The sequence below is a fragment of the Histomonas meleagridis genome, assembly GCF_020186115.1.
Source record: "Histomonas meleagridis strain 2922-C6/04-10x chromosome Unknown contig_23, whole genome shotgun sequence".
NCBI classification, from domain to species: Eukaryota; Parabasalia; order Tritrichomonadida; family Dientamoebidae; genus Histomonas; species Histomonas meleagridis.
In genome coordinates, this window is record NW_027150820.1 from 34,368 (window position 1) to 50,524 (window position 16,157).

The 16,157-nt window shown below is 27.2% G+C and overlaps 3 protein-coding genes across 3 annotated transcripts; 1 reads left to right on the forward strand and 2 right to left on the reverse strand.

Moving 5' to 3' along the window:
* Positions 1-1,756: 1,756 nt before the first annotated feature.
* On the forward strand, positions 1,757-4,621 carry GO595_003660 (uncharacterized protein; the record flags this gene model as incomplete). The annotated part of the gene is made up of 1 exon (XM_067916705.1): positions 1,757-4,621. The coding sequence occupies one exon, from the start codon at positions 1,757-1,759 to the stop codon at positions 4,619-4,621; it is 2,865 nt and encodes a 954-aa protein (XP_067775947.1).
* Positions 4,622-9,179: 4,558 nt separating this feature from the next.
* GO595_003661 (putative protein YjdB, contains Ig-like domain) lies at positions 9,180-9,841 on the reverse strand (the record flags this gene model as incomplete). The annotated part of the gene is made up of 2 exons (XM_067916706.1): positions 9,180-9,182; positions 9,293-9,841. The coding sequence occupies 2 exons, from the start codon at positions 9,839-9,841 to the stop codon at positions 9,180-9,182; spliced, it is 552 nt and encodes a 183-aa protein (XP_067775948.1).
* Positions 9,842-10,719: 878 nt separating this feature from the next.
* On the reverse strand, positions 10,720-11,103 carry GO595_003662 (40S ribosomal protein S17-B; the record flags this gene model as incomplete). Its single annotated transcript, XM_067916707.1, has 1 exon — positions 10,720-11,103. One exon carries the CDS (start codon positions 11,101-11,103, stop codon positions 10,720-10,722), a length of 384 nt encoding a protein of 127 aa, XP_067775949.1.
* Between the last annotated feature and the right edge of the window lie 5,054 nt (positions 11,104-16,157).

Below are 16,157 nucleotides of genomic sequence, written 5' to 3' on the forward strand. Positions count from 1 at the left end.
GCTTACAATTAATTACGATTCAATTATACATTCATAGAAAAAACGAAAGCAGAGGGTTCTATAATTAGAGTAGCGGAAAAAAACCCTTTAAATCGATTAACTATATTTAACTTCAAGACTGGCAAGCGGGATTGCTTTATAGCTCATTTGTCTATTTTCCAATTTAATCTAAGCTTTTTGTTTTAAAAGTACGCGGTTCGAAATCTTTTTGCACTTCCGAAAAATTATTAAAAACGCAACATTTTTGATTTATTTAAATAAAATAATTAATTGATTGTATGCAATTTATAAAATACTCAATAGATTGATTAAGGGTTCTATATAATCTTTCTACGCGATTTGATCTTTTTTAGTTCTTTCTCAAAACAGGGCACCTCGGGTAACCGCTATATCGGCGGCTCACTAAAAAGCAGGTTTCTCAATTTTTACTTATTTTTGCAATTTTATCATTCGAAATTGTTTTATTAAGCAATTTCCCATCTGATAAAATAACTGAAAGCTTTAGAATCTGTAATTTTATTCTCTTGTCACAAGATTGGAAATTGAATAGACTCATAGAAAATATTCACAATATATGACGATGCATGATTTTTATTTCTTTTTGTGAAATTTCACTCCAGTTTTTCATAGAGTATCAAATCAAATTACTCGATTCAATAATAACACTACCTTCAATATTTGGGCTATTACAATTTTCTTTTTAGTTATAACTAACTATATTAAGAAGGACCCTAGAACCTGTTACTATCTTCCGTTTGGAACTGACATAAATACTTCGATCAAAAGGAAATTCATTTGAATTTTTTATGATCTTAACGTATAATTTTCGACCGTTTATTTATCCAAGAATGCCTGTTTTTTCTAATGCAATTTAACCAAGAAATTATCAATAATTTGTAAACTAAATATTTTATAATTGAGTTTTTATGGAAATTAAAAATATATTTTAATTTTTTATATTTGAATCTTAGTATTTATAATATTTCTATAAGTTTTTATTTGAGGATGTTAACATTTTTCAAATGAAATAAGTGTCACGAAGACAAATTATAAAAATTCTGTAAAAATGAAAACGATTTGATTATTCGATAACAAAATATACATCAAAAAAAAAGTTGATTTTTTAGGTTGGCACAAATTTCCATTTATTTAAGTATACACATGATGAATTATGTCATCGAAAATTCTCAGTTGTCAAAATATTTTCTCAAAAATACGGTTTTTGAATGAATTGAAACCCAAAACCGTTAGCCGACATCTTGCAAAGAAGGAAGTTTTAAAATTTTTTATGGCTCAACTTCAACAGATTCCTCCAAAACTTATAGATGCTTGCCATCCAATATCATCCAATCATAAAATGACAACCTTAGACGGCCCATTGTTTTTAAAAGATTGTCAAACTATTGAAGAAATAACTTTTCGGCGAAACATATATTTAACCTCTCTTCTTAAAGTCTCACATGTCAATATAAAATGGCTTACAATTAATGCCGGTGTTACAACTATGGAAAATCTTGTTTTAAATTGTAAAATTCATGTTACAGCACGATCGACCTTAATAGCCAAAAACTGTCGCTTCTGTCCATTTGATCCTAACATTGAATGTTCCATTGAAATATTTGCCAATTCTTATGGTAAGTTTGAGAATTGCAAATTTCTATCCAGTTCCAAATCCAGCGTAGTTTTTCGAGATCGCTCAGAAGGTGTTCTTACCAGGTGTAAATTTTCCAGGAGCAAAAGCACCTCACTTTTAGTCATGGATTCTTCTCGAGTTGAAGTTTATGATTGTACATTTAAAACAGCTGACAAATTTTCATTATATCTTTACCGTAACGCCTCCGGTATTATTCGTAACTCATTATTTTCTGAACAATTAGGTAAAGCCATCTTCATATTACAACAATCACAAGCTCATGTCTTCAACACTCGCTTTGAAGATTGTCAAGGGGGTGGTATTTCGATTGCTGACAAATCCTTAATATACACATCCAATTGCATTTTCCTCAATGTCAAAAATTCGTCAATCCATGCAATGAAAGAAAGCAGTGCCCAAATCGAACGCTGTACCTTTGATAACTGCGGCGGGAACGGAGCAAATTTCGAATGTTCCACCGGTTATGTCTATTTATCACGATTTATTAATTTCCATTTTCCACCAATTGCATGTTTTGGGAACTTATCAAATCCCGTTATCTTTAAGACCATTATCAAGAATTGTCATTCGTTTGCAGTTGTTGCACGTGATTGTTCTGTTCCATCCTTTGTTAATGTCTATATTGATGGAGTTGATTCTAATGCTTTTTCTCTTTCTGACTTGAACAAAAGTTTAATTCGTGATTGTCATATAATGAATTGCAAGAAATATCCATTTTCGATATATAATGGAGCACAACCAATGATATTAAACAATGTCATCAAATGTGATAAAACATTTGATATATTTACAAAAGGTAATCCACAAATTAAATATAATACATTCATTACAGAAGAAGAATTTAGTTTTAATATTCGGAATAATGGAATTTGTTCAAAAGAGAATTTCGTTGGTAATATAATCCAAAAGAATAATGAAAAATATGAATTAAAACTTGATGATAATCTTAAGCCTATTCGATCAAATGAAATAATAACTGTTCAACGTAATGAAGAATTTAAAAACGCTGTTCAAAATGAACTTAAGAAAATTAATTATCAAAAGCCTCAAGTTGATAATAGACAACAAAATCCTCAATTACAACAAATACAAAGAATTAATAATAATGGTATTAATCGTATTAATATTGTACAAAATGAAATTCAAGTATATACAAGTTCTGACTTAAGTAATTTGTCATTTAAATTAACACAACAAAACTTTAATAAGATTCAAGTAATCGAAAGTAATCCGAATTTCACTCGAATATGTTATATCGTCATCGGTTTTGTAGACATGTCAAAATTGAGCATCAAAGGCGCCGAGAGCGCGCAGACGATAGAAAAATGTGACGTCTTTGATGACCCTGGGAAATTAAAAAAGGTTTTCGAACTAGATAAGAATACTGTCGTTAGAATAATAAGTCAAGCAGGACAGACATATAAGATTCGCTTTGGAAAAGAAGGATATATTAAACCTAACCCATTAATTCAACAAAGGATTCAACAACAACAAATATTACGCCAAAGAATGCAACCAAATCCTCAACAACAACAACAACAAATGTTACGCCAAAGTCCACAACAAGGATTTATTGCTCGGTCACAAGAATCGACTGATTTTTCATCACAACAAATATTACGACAAAGTCTCCAAACGAATCCTCAACAACAACAACAAATATTACGCCAAAGTCCACAACAAGGATTCATTACACGTTCACAAGAATCGACTGATTTTTCATCTCAACAAATCCAAAGACAACCTTCACAACATGCGCAAGGCTTTATCATTAATAATGCAAACAACAACTTCAGAGATCTCTTTGATGCACTTGGAGCTAATTCCATCACAGAATGTAAGCAAAAGGTACATGAATTAAAGGAACAAATTATAAACATCACAAAACAACGTAACAATTTCCAAGAAATGTTTAACTCTATGAGCGCTGATAATGATAAGAAAGAAGAACATATCAAAGCACTTCAAAACGAAAACAAATTATTAAGGTCTGCAATCAACGACATCTCAAACATCATCAAAGGTAACACTGAAGAAGAGAACAAGCAAAAGACAATAAGTATCGAAGATATCAAATCTCAACTTAAGGAACTTAAGAAGTCAAATGTCGAAACAAAAATACGAAATGAAGAACTTCATAAGGAAATTAATGAAATGCGAAATGTTCCGCCAAATGAATTATTCGATAAATTCGGAGTAAATTCATTCGATGAACTTATGAAACAATATGAAATTCTTCGGAAGTTTAGAGATGATATTTATGGAATTTTGAAAATTGATTCAATGGATAAAGCATTAGCAAAAATTAAACATGTAAATAATTCAATAAGAGAATTGACTGAAGTCCAAAGAAATATATTCAGTGTTATGGAAGTCAATTCGATAAATGAAATGAAAGATAAAATAAAAATCACAAAAACGGTCAACGAGAAAAGTGCCAAACTATTCAAATATTTGAATGTCGATTCAATTAAAGAGGCCGTTAAAAAACTGAAGAACGTTAATGACGAGCTAAAAGTGACATCAATTGAAGAATTAAAAGAACAATTTCACAATTTTAAGAAATCCAAAGAAGAATTATATGAAATTTTGGGCGTTAAAACATTTAGTGATGCATTAAATACAATAAGACAATTAAAAAATAATGATGTCCAAAAAATTCTTACAGATTTACGAGTCGAATCATTAAAAGCATTAGTCGAAGAATTTAACTCTTTGAGGAATTTCAGAGATGAAATGTTGTATGCATTAAATATCAAAGAATATTCGGATGTGTTATATCAAGCAAAGCGGAAAGTGGAATCACTAAATAAAACAGTGAAAACAATGACCGAAAAACAAAAAGAATTAAAAGAAGAAATTGAATCGTTGAAAGAAGAGAATAAGAAACTGAACGAAAAATTAAATGAATCGAAGCCTTCGCAAAGTTCAGATTGTTCTATATCAGATTCTGAATTCGAATACTAACATATGAAAAATATTTTTTTGTATCAAATAAAAATCGTTTATGATTATATCTTTTGTTTGCGCTAAGAGAAAATTCGAATTTTTGAGTATTTCGATAATTTGGTCAAATGTTGTACACGAAGAAGACACACAAAACTTCGACATATCAAAAAATATTAAAGGTATTGATGAGTTTAATTCGATATTATATAGGAAAATTTCTTCAGTTTTATAATAATCTTTTTCAAAAATCAAGAAAAATAGTAAATGGAATCATTTTTATAATATTTTCAAAAAAAAATCTATTTGATTCTTAGTGAGATTTTTTTATTTGAAAAAACGAAGTTTATCTGATCTTATTATTTATTTATTATTTTTTTGTATGTAGGTTCAGCCAAATTTCTCAAAAACATAAATCTTCATTTAATTAACCGTTATAAGCGATCGTTCTCCCTTAACGATCGATTACTTTCAAAATGGTTTGACTATGTGCATCGTTTTACAGTTTAATGTGCTGCAAATGAATATCGTATTAAGTATATTGATAATTATATTTGGCAGTGATGCTTCATGTGTCGCAAATAATTCAGATTTACATCAATCAAATTTTAAAATTTCGAAAGATTTTTTTCGATTCTTCAAACACAATAAAACACAAAATAATATATTAGAAGAAAAAAACAAAAAGCTGTATGATAAATATAACAAAAATTCCATTTCTAACTTACAAACATCTAATTTAAATGAAAATTTTCGTTTAATTTTCAACAAAAATGATGATAAAATCGATGGCACTGATATACAAATGAATAATAAGAACGAAAAACTTCTTGCGTCAGACGATACAATTTGGTTTGAGCTTATTTCTTATGGAAGATTCCAAAACGGTGACAAATTTGGGTTTACAATTGTTGATGCACCCATAACTAACATGGAATTTAAGTACATAAATAAGCAATGCACTTGGAGTAATGATATAATACGAACTGGTATTTATTTTGAAGATCGAGATGAAACAATAATATTTACTTTATATTATCCATATTTTTCAGATGTGAATTCACAAGGATATAAAATTATTAATACTAATGTCGTGCAAACATCATCAGCAAAGGAACAATTAAACATCCTTGCAGGAACATCATATACTTATTACGGAAAAGATGATGCTCAAATTCAAGTGTCTCCTATAACACCAATTCTTGAAATTACAATTCAACTTGGATCTGGATTCGATCCGAATGAAATATCATCAACGAATTGGCGATTTTATATTAGTGGATTAAAGCACGAAGGCACATTTAATGTTAAGACACGTGCAGTCAGTGCTGATTCTAATGCAAGTATTATTAATGACTATGAAATTACGAATGGAGAATATACGAATGATGTTTCACGAGGCACAAGAGTTTATAATGTATATGTTCTTGCACAAAAATATGAAGAATTAACACTTAAAACAACAATAAATGGAGAAACATTTTATAAACGATATGATTCTGCTGAAATTAAAACTCTAACCATATATCATTATAATTTTACATTGAATAGACCAACAAATACATTTACTAAATCAAATACATTTACTAAATCAAATACATTTACTAAATCAAATACATTTACTAAATCAAATACATTTACTAAATCAAATACATTTACTAAATCAAATACATTTACTAAATCGAATACATTTTATGAAACATTTCTAAATAGTGAATCTTTAACTTATTCATTTGTATTAATTCAAACTATAACAAATACGAAAACACTTCTTATTAATACATTTTTATCGCGATCATTATATTTAACATTTAGTAATTTAAATCGTTATTTCACGTATTCAGAATTCATATTTTATAAATATACAATTATTCAATATTTAATATCATATTCATTTTATTCGAAATATTATTATATTATCAACGAAAACGAAGAAAATTTTCAAAATGATACTGAACATAATATTCTTATAATTATTTGTGTTGTTATTATTGTTCTAATCATTTTTTGTTTTATTCTTATTCTTTATATTTATCGCCGAAAACATCAAAAAAATTCACCATCATTTGACGAAAACGAAATGAACGAAGAAAATGACGAAAATTATCAAAATTGTCAAAATAATAAAAATTATCAAAATTATCAAAATGAAGGAAATGTTATCGATCACAAAATCATAAACATTCAGATGAATCATATTGAAGAAGATCCATTTGCGAATGATTTCCAAGATAATGAATTTGATAATCACATTCAAATATAAATAATTTTTAATTATATCATTCATCAATGTTTATATAAATTATGAATTTCTTCATTTGACATATTCTTTACATCGTCGAATTCATTATCATTTTTATATAATTTTTACTAAATATATAAAATTCTGTTTAATTTACATTTAATATTAACATTGAAATATAAAAATATTTTCTCATCAATGATCACATTAATGAATTCAGTAAAAATTTTATGCATCCTAAAGAATTCGATTGTTTTCTCTTCATGCACCAAATAGCCATCACGATAAAATCTTCGTAAGGCATTGTACATAAAATACTTTTTGTCGTGAAGATGTTTATCAACTCTTAACATGTTCAAATGCATTCTGAAGACAATCTTTAAATTTAATGATAAATAAAGAAATCAAACTCGTTTAGATGCGTTTTTCTATTTTTTCCGTCTGATCTGTGCACTTGTTATCTTTTTAAATTTGGTTTCCTTTCAATAATATCTCAACGATTGCATGGAAACATAAAATTTTATGTATATGAAAAAGTCTCATTAATTACAAATCATTTAATTGATTCATATAAATTCAGTGTGTATAATGGTATATACTCATTTGAATACAAACATCAGAGAAAGCGTATTTTTAATTGATAAAAACTCACAGTTATAAAATATTCAGTTAACCAAATTATTCTGTTATATGTTGGTCAAGTTGCAATGAAATATATTATATATTATATTACAGGTTTATTTAATAATAATTTCGTAATCATTTAATAGTGTTATTGTTGTACTTCTATTTTTACTTTAATATATCAGAACAAAATTTTTTATTTTCTTAAAGCAAACGAATTTAATCCTAGAATATTATTTGTCAGTATTATTTTACAATTGTCATATATTAATATTCTCACAGTTTCCTCCCTGTAAAAAAACTGTCTTTTTTATGAAAAAGTTTACGATTAAATGCAATTTAATCGTAAGCCGTCATATATACAACCGATTATCTTCTCAATTTATTGGTCGATCAAAAGCGGTTGAATTTTTGGCTTTAAATTGTTTTTTTCATACTTCCTTTATAATTATGCATAATAATGTACATTTAAATTTATATTACTAAATTATTAAAATTTAAAGTATCCTTAATATTAAGTTATTTTTAAAAATGTTTTAATTCGAAGCAAATGGTTGTTTTTATATCCATTTCTTGTTTATGTTATTATTTTCAACAAAATCAACAGCAAATGGATCTTCTTCAATATCTGAAAATGTGTTTCCTGCCTCGAAAAGATTTTCTTGTTCTTTTTCTTCAATACCATTTAGGTTGGAAGATTTATTTGATTCTTTTTGATTTCTTTTATGAACCATAAAAACAATTATAACAATAATAATAATTATAATTATTACTATGCAAACAATTATTATTATAATTATTATCGTTTGATTATTATTGTTATTAAAATTATTTAAATTTTCTTGTAAATTTATAAGTGTAAAATAATCACTATAATAAACTTGATAAAATGTATATACAACAAATGAATAATAATAAGAAATAAGTTTTGTTTGAATATAACTTAATATTGATCCCATCTGTGAAAGAGAATATGTATGGAAATACGATGAATCATAAGTTATCGTTTGTGTTATTGTTAAAGAATATAAAAATGTAATTGTCAGAGAATATGAAAATTCATTTAAATGTGACGAATTTATTATATTTGATTCAGTAAATGTGTTACTTTGGGTAAATGAATTTGATTCAGTTAATGTGTTACTTTTAGTGAATGTGTTTGATTCAGTTAATGTGTTACTTTGAGTGAATGTGTTTGATTTTGTAAATGTATTACTTTTAGTAAATGTGTTTGATTTTGTAAATGTTTGTGTTGTAATTAATGACGATATTTCAAATGATTTAATATTTCCAATGTTTCCACTGTAATCAACGCCTACAATATGAACATATGTTATATTTTGTATTTCATCTGGTTTGATTGGAATAAAAGTCTCATATGTAATTTCTGTCAAATCGTTAATTGATACATTTAATGTTGTTGTAATTATATATTTATAATATTCTATTCCGGTTGCATACATTAGATTTACTTCATTTGATACGGATGCTAAATTATTTGACATATCATACGATTCAACTTTATATTGATATTCTGTTCCAATATCTTCTGATATAATTTGAAGTGTAGAATTAAAATATATCAAATTGTGAATAATTGGTGGCTCATAATCTATTAATGAATTATCAATCACAGAACATTTAGAAGTTCTTTGTTTCATATAAAGTATTGTGTTCGCAAGGATTTTCTGTTCTATTTCATTTGTTTCACCATCACTATGCCCTATTTGAATTAAAGCTGTATTTTTGTATGTCGTGAGATAAAAATTATGTTGCAGTCCAAATTCATCCAAATAAGCATCAATGTTATCAAAAGAAAACCAAACATCGCCTATAGTTGCATGGAATGTTGTGTGTGTAAGGCGAATTGCGAAATTATTTCCAATGTTTCCTATTTGATATGGATAATTTGTGATATGTCCTTTCTTACGCAAGAAAATGTTTGTGGAAAAAATATTTTGATAATCAGGATTTCCAATTGTACCGTTAGGATATGTGTAATTATCTTCAGTCCCACGAGATGTAATACCAAAGAGTTCTCTGATGGAAAGTAAACTAACATCAGTATCATTAACATTCCAATCATGTGTAATTGTATCATGACCTGCAATAACACCATATCCTTTGGATATATACTCAGTAAGTATCCCTTTAGCTGTTTCCGTTTTAATATTGTAACATGAATTCGCATCCCATGAACCAATAAATATTACGTCGTATTCATATATAAAACTTGGATCATTTGAAACGTTGTCTTCGAAATCATTGATCGACATTAACGTGACAGAAATTAATTGTTTACTAGTGTTCGGGTCAACTCCAATAGGGTTAAACGACGCGACTTCATCATCATCTTTTATTGTACCCCCTTCCATCCAAACTTTGAGTGAAGCTGATTTTGGTAAATGATGAAATGTTAGATCACTACCAAATTGAAAATCAACTTCACGAGTATAGTAGGATGATGACGTATATCTGGACCTTTGACCATTATCACCATCAATTTGACTTGGATATATATTTAAAACATTCAAAGGTGTATCACTTCACGTACACTAATTTGGTACCAATCCATCCAATTGCCATTTGCATCTCTTTGCCTTTGAAAAATTTTATAATACTCAGATTGATTTTTAGAATATGTCCAATTGAGGTATACGTCACTATTTGTATTTGTTTTGTTAAGGCATGCTTCAACGTAAAGTCCTTTGCAAATGAAGAAGAAAATATAAAATAAATATGGTGCAATAAGCATTGAACTTTTCATGAAAAGATATTGATTACAAATACAAAATGACACACAATGAATTTTGAATAAAATACGATCGTTAATTGCAGTTGCAACTTTTGAATGTTCAATAAATTTTATTATTTGATCAAATTGAATGGTTGTAAAATTACATTTTGAAAGACATAAACCGTCGTCATAAAATGTGGACCATGGTCAATGAGGAATCCTATGAATTCATTCCAGGATGGTGAGTTTATTATGTGCAATTTAGATGGGTTCAGTAGGGGAAGCCTCAGACCACTGCTGCAACCCCTCTGCTGTATTCGCACAGGGAAAACTGTTGCAAAAATTTTTGTATCACATATGAAGTCAATATTAACTTAGTATGTTAGAATGAAAAAATAGCCAGCACACAAAAGTGTCAAGCTCGTTTTTTAAACATAATTTATTCCTCATTAAAAAAGAACCCTGAATACCTTAGATAGAGAAGATAAAACAAATATAAAAATTCAACAAATTTGTTTACTTGCGGCGGCGATTATTTTCTCTAACGACAACACCTTCCATATTGTCGAGACCAATTGCAGCAAGCATAGCTTTTGTGTCCGCGTCGACGCTGATGGTTGGTTGCTCAAGCTGAGAAATCTTTGGCATCCAATTATCACGTTTTTCACGTTCTTCTTCTTGGAGCTTAAAGGAAATACCACGAACAGGACCACGTTCAAGACGGCGCATTAAATGTGTAACATAACCAGCGATCTTATTCCTCATTCTTTTTGATGGGATTGTAGCAACTTCGTCACAAACGCGCTTGTTGTCTTGAAAATCGAAGCTAAGTTGTCCGTAAAAACGTTCTATTATGAGACGTGAAGCTCTCTTTGTTGTCTTTGTCCTGATACGACCCATTTGAAAAAAGGAAGACCATCAACGGTTATTACGATACGAGCGGTTATTTTTTTGAGATGTTTTATGCATTTAAAAGAACTTTCTTCATGAAAACAAGATTTTCTCATTTGTTTTATGAGATTTTCAATAAAATCTTTGATTATTATAAGTAATGCCTCAAAATTTATAATTATCGTTTTAAAATTGTTTTTTTGACAAAAGTTATTAAAAAAGGATTCAATTTGTTTTTAGTAAAAATATATATTAATATGGAAATATTATGAAATCATTTTAAAAAAGAAAATATCTTTAACAGATTACTATAGACAAATAATTAACAAAAAATATTCTTTTAACATTACGCATAATATTATTTAACTCACAATTATTTATTGATAATAAAATGAATTTTTTAAAAAATTTGAAACGTAGCGTTTATGCATCAAATGTTTCAAATTGTTCTTTCTTCTTTTTTGATCGAATTACGAAAAAGACAACTCCAACGATAATTATTACTGCCAAAGGTATACAAATATTTTATTTTGGCTGCTTGGTAATGTACATGTTTGATCAAATGTTATTGGAAGTGTACAAAAAGTTGAATCACCATAAGAAGTGAGCACAATAACATGGGATGCAGGTACGCCATTGAATATATAATTACCGTATGTTGGTTTTGTCTCTCCATTATAATATATACAATAAAGAAGAAAACAATGTTCAAATACTCTGTCTGCAATTGATGTTACATTTTTACCTATTTTAACTGTTTCTAACTTGCAACAAGAAGAAAATACACACACATTCATTGATGTAACTGAGTCAGGAATTGTGGTTTCTTTCATTGAAGTACATCCACAAAATGAATATTGTATACATTACTTAATCTAATGGATTTCAATTTATTATAATAAAATAAATACCCTTTGGTTCTCTTACCAATTTTGGAATAGTGGTTTCTTTTAGTGATGTACATTTTGTAAATTAATAATTACCAATTGTTGCAACATTATCACTAAAGTTAATTGTTTCTATTAAATAACAATAGCCGAGTCCATAACTTTCAATTTTAGTTACTGAAGATGGAATATTATAATTGATATTGAAGTTCCTGATGGACAACAAATTATCGTTGTTATGTTTTTATTATAAAAAGTACCTCATCATTGAGATTGGAATAATGTTTGTTCTCATTTGATATTTTGATGGATCTTAAAGAGGAACAATTATAAAATGCGCATTTACCAATTGTTGAAACATTTTTACCAACATTAATTGATTCTAATAAAACACAATAAGCAAATCCATAATCTTCAATTTTAGTTACTGAAGATGGAATATTGTGTTTGAATTTCTAAATTGGTGGACAAAAAATAATATTTGTTATGTTTTTACCATAAAGAATTCCATTATTGAAATTAGAATAATATTCGTTTTCTGTTTATGTAAAGTTCATTTAGTGTACCCCAAATTCGTTACCTAAAAATGTTATGAATCCAATCCAAAATCTCTCAGATGAATGCGCTCAAATGCGTGAAATGGCGCAGAATCTAAGAGATAATTCGATCAAATCCACTAATGATATTTCAGAAATTTTTGATATTTCTGCATCAATATTATCATCTGTAATTACCGCTGTCTCACATAAAGCTGATGATAGTGACAACATACTTAAAAGCATTCAAAATTTTAATGTAATGAAAGAAGAAAAGGAATTAAATTTCATGGATAAAATAAATTCAGAGATATCCAAATTAGGAGCCAAAGTTGAAGAAGCCTTCACGCTTGTTGATAAGTTTCAAGAAAGTTTTGAAGAAAAACTACAAAAGCAACAAAATAAATACGATAAAATCGAAGAAAAAATCAAGCAAGAAAACAAATCTAAGCTTCAAAACCAAAACTCAGAATATGCCACTGAAGAGAACTCATTGCTATCACATCAAAATGAAACTTTTGCGAAACTTGAAAAAGATCTTTCTTCCAAAGTAACTGAACTATATGCAAATTTTACACAACAACTCAAACTTCTTGACGAAAGAAATTCCACTGAAAACCAACGGCTACAACAAATTGTCCATGAGAAACATGAACTTAATAAACATCAACAAGAAGAAATTGACGAAGAAAATCAACGCACAGCAATTGAACATGAAAAAGTTACCATCGAATACCGTGAGAAGAAATCGCTTGCTAGTAAACAAGTTGAAACACTTCTTCATCAAAATGAATCACTTAAACATTCGATTGTTGAAATACGTAATGAATCACCACTTCGATTACGTAATCATGAAGAATCATTTTTTAAAACGCATCGAAAGTCGATTGAAACATTAAATGAAACATATCGAAGTAATGATATAAAACTCCAAAATATGGATAAAGAAATAGAACAATTACAAATGGAATTCGAAAAAACTAAAAAAGAAAACGAAGAAATGTTAAAGGAAAATTTGAAACAATTAAATGAACAATTACTTAAAGAAGAACAAGAAACGCAACGAATTCTTGATGAAAATGCTTCAACACTTTCATCATATTATGAAACAAAATTTAATGAAGTGAATCATAATATAAAAGAACAAGAAAACATTCGAAACAAACAATTTTTAGAGTTTCAAAGTAAAGAAAAAGATATAAATGAACAATTAAATTGTGAAATTGATATATTAAATAAAGAAAATCAAAAAGAAATTGACGCAAAAATAAAATCATTAAAAGAAGCAAAAAATAAATTAATAAATATCCAAAATGAACGTGATAAAGATTTAGAAGAATTACATCATAAGAAACAACTTGAAGTTGGTGAAGCACTTCAACATAATGAAGAAAATCTTAAAAGTAAAGTTGAAGAAATCAATGAAATTATGTTACAATTTTATGAGCAGCAACGAAAATTAACAGAATTAAATAAACAAAAAACGAAATTTCAAATCGAAGAAATAATGAAATTGAAAAATGAAATTAATGAACAAATTGAAGAAAATTCGCAACAAAATAAAATTAATAAAAAATATCAAAATGAAGAAGAAAGAAAAGAAGATGAAACACATCGTAATATAATGGAATCTTTAACAAGACAAATTGATGAATGTAAAAAACGAAACTTAAAACTTTTAGAAGAATTAACATTAATCAAAAAGAAGAAAGATGAAAAACTTAATTTGTTTATAGGTGAAACAGATTCTAAACTTCTTGAAGATATACATCAAATCTCTAAAGAAGAAGATGAAAATAGAAATCTGAATGATATAATCGAAAGAATTATGAAACAAAAAAGAAGAAGTTGAAAAACGAATCAAAAAATTTTTAGAAGAAATTAAATCAATTGAAAAAACTATTAATGAAACGAAAGAAAATTATGAAAAGAAAATAACACAAATACAAAACCAATGTGAAATTAACTTAAAGCAATTAAATAAAACTGATTTACAATTAATACAACGAAAGAATCAATTAACGCGACATATAAATATACAAAACAAACGAATCGAAGAACTAAAAAAGAAAGAAAACAAAAACGAAAAGTTCGAAATATTACAAAATAAATATATTGAAGAAATTGAACAATATGAAAAAGAGATTCGAAATAAATATGAATTAAAACTTAATGAAGAAAAACAGAAAACAAATGAATTAGAAATAAAACTTCAAAAATTAAATGATCAAAATAACAAAGAAATTAATGAACTTGAAAATCAAATCAAAAATGAAAAAGAAAACTCAAATAAAATTAAATCGAAAATGTTAATCGAAAGAGAAAATGAAATTAATAAAACGAAAGAAAATTTAAACAATGAAAATAATGAAAAAATTTTAAAGTTAAAAGAAACGCATCAACAAAAAATGGATTCATATAAAACGGAATTAGAAAACTTAAAAAAGAAACATGAACAAAAAATTAATAAAATCGAACAAAAATTTGTCGAAAAAATCGAAGAAAGTAAATTTAAGCTAATAAAAGAAGAAAAAGAAATCGAACAAAAATTAATCGAATTAAATGATGAAACAAAATTTTTGGAAGAAGAAATTGTTTACTTGGAAAACAAAGAATGTACAAAATGTAAAGAGAAAAAAGAATTAATCAAAAAATTACTCGATAAGAAAAACGAATTACAAAGAAAAATTAATAATTCGATAAAAGAAGCGCATGCAACTGACTTGAAAATGGATAAATTATTCGGGGAAAAATGCACGTGCTCCATCACCGCTGTTGGCTGATGGACAAAGAAAAGAAGTCGCGAAAATCGCTAAGCCAAAAACAAAAGCAAAAGCAAATTTGCCTTAAAATAAAAATATTTGTTTGTAATTAATAAATGAAATTATCGATTTTGTTTTTAGTAAATAATTTTACGACATAAAATTTTATGTTGGACGAAACATTGTTCAAGATATTATATGAAGTACACTCCAAGTAAAATTCTTTTAAATCTTTTCTTTGTTGCTTATATGATAGTTTTGCTTTTAAAAAGCGTTACATCGTGCGCAAATTTAAATTGAAAGTGACTAAATGAAAATTTTAAAAAGTCATTTTATCTTAGTCTCAACTTGTTTGCATATATTTATATGATATTACTTGAAATATACTTGGAATATTATTAATAATTCCAAAATTTAAAAAAAAAAAATCTGTTAAAAGGCATCTTCTTGCCAATCATGGGTTTAAAAGTCTTGTTTTTTGGCAATTTAACGAAGAAGATTAAATCATTATCAAAAAAATGAAACACAAAACCTCAAGAAATTTATTTGGAAATGGTACCACCAAGTAAGATTATAAATTCTGCAAACGCAATCCTTGAGAAGTACAAAGTAAAAGATTCGAATTTTACAAAAATTGAAGAATATTTAATAAATCATTTTGAAGATTCTGGCGTTTTATATATATATATATATATATATGGGCAGGTATAATTGTTGTTGTCAATTAATATGGAAAGGTTGTTCTTCACAGGAGTTACGAATACTTAGATATACTTTTTTGTTTACTGCGTGTAAAGACTCAAGAATGTTAAAACTTAAATCACTTTAAATGAATTGCATTCAGTTTCATTAGATGAATTCTCCGGTACAGTTTATAT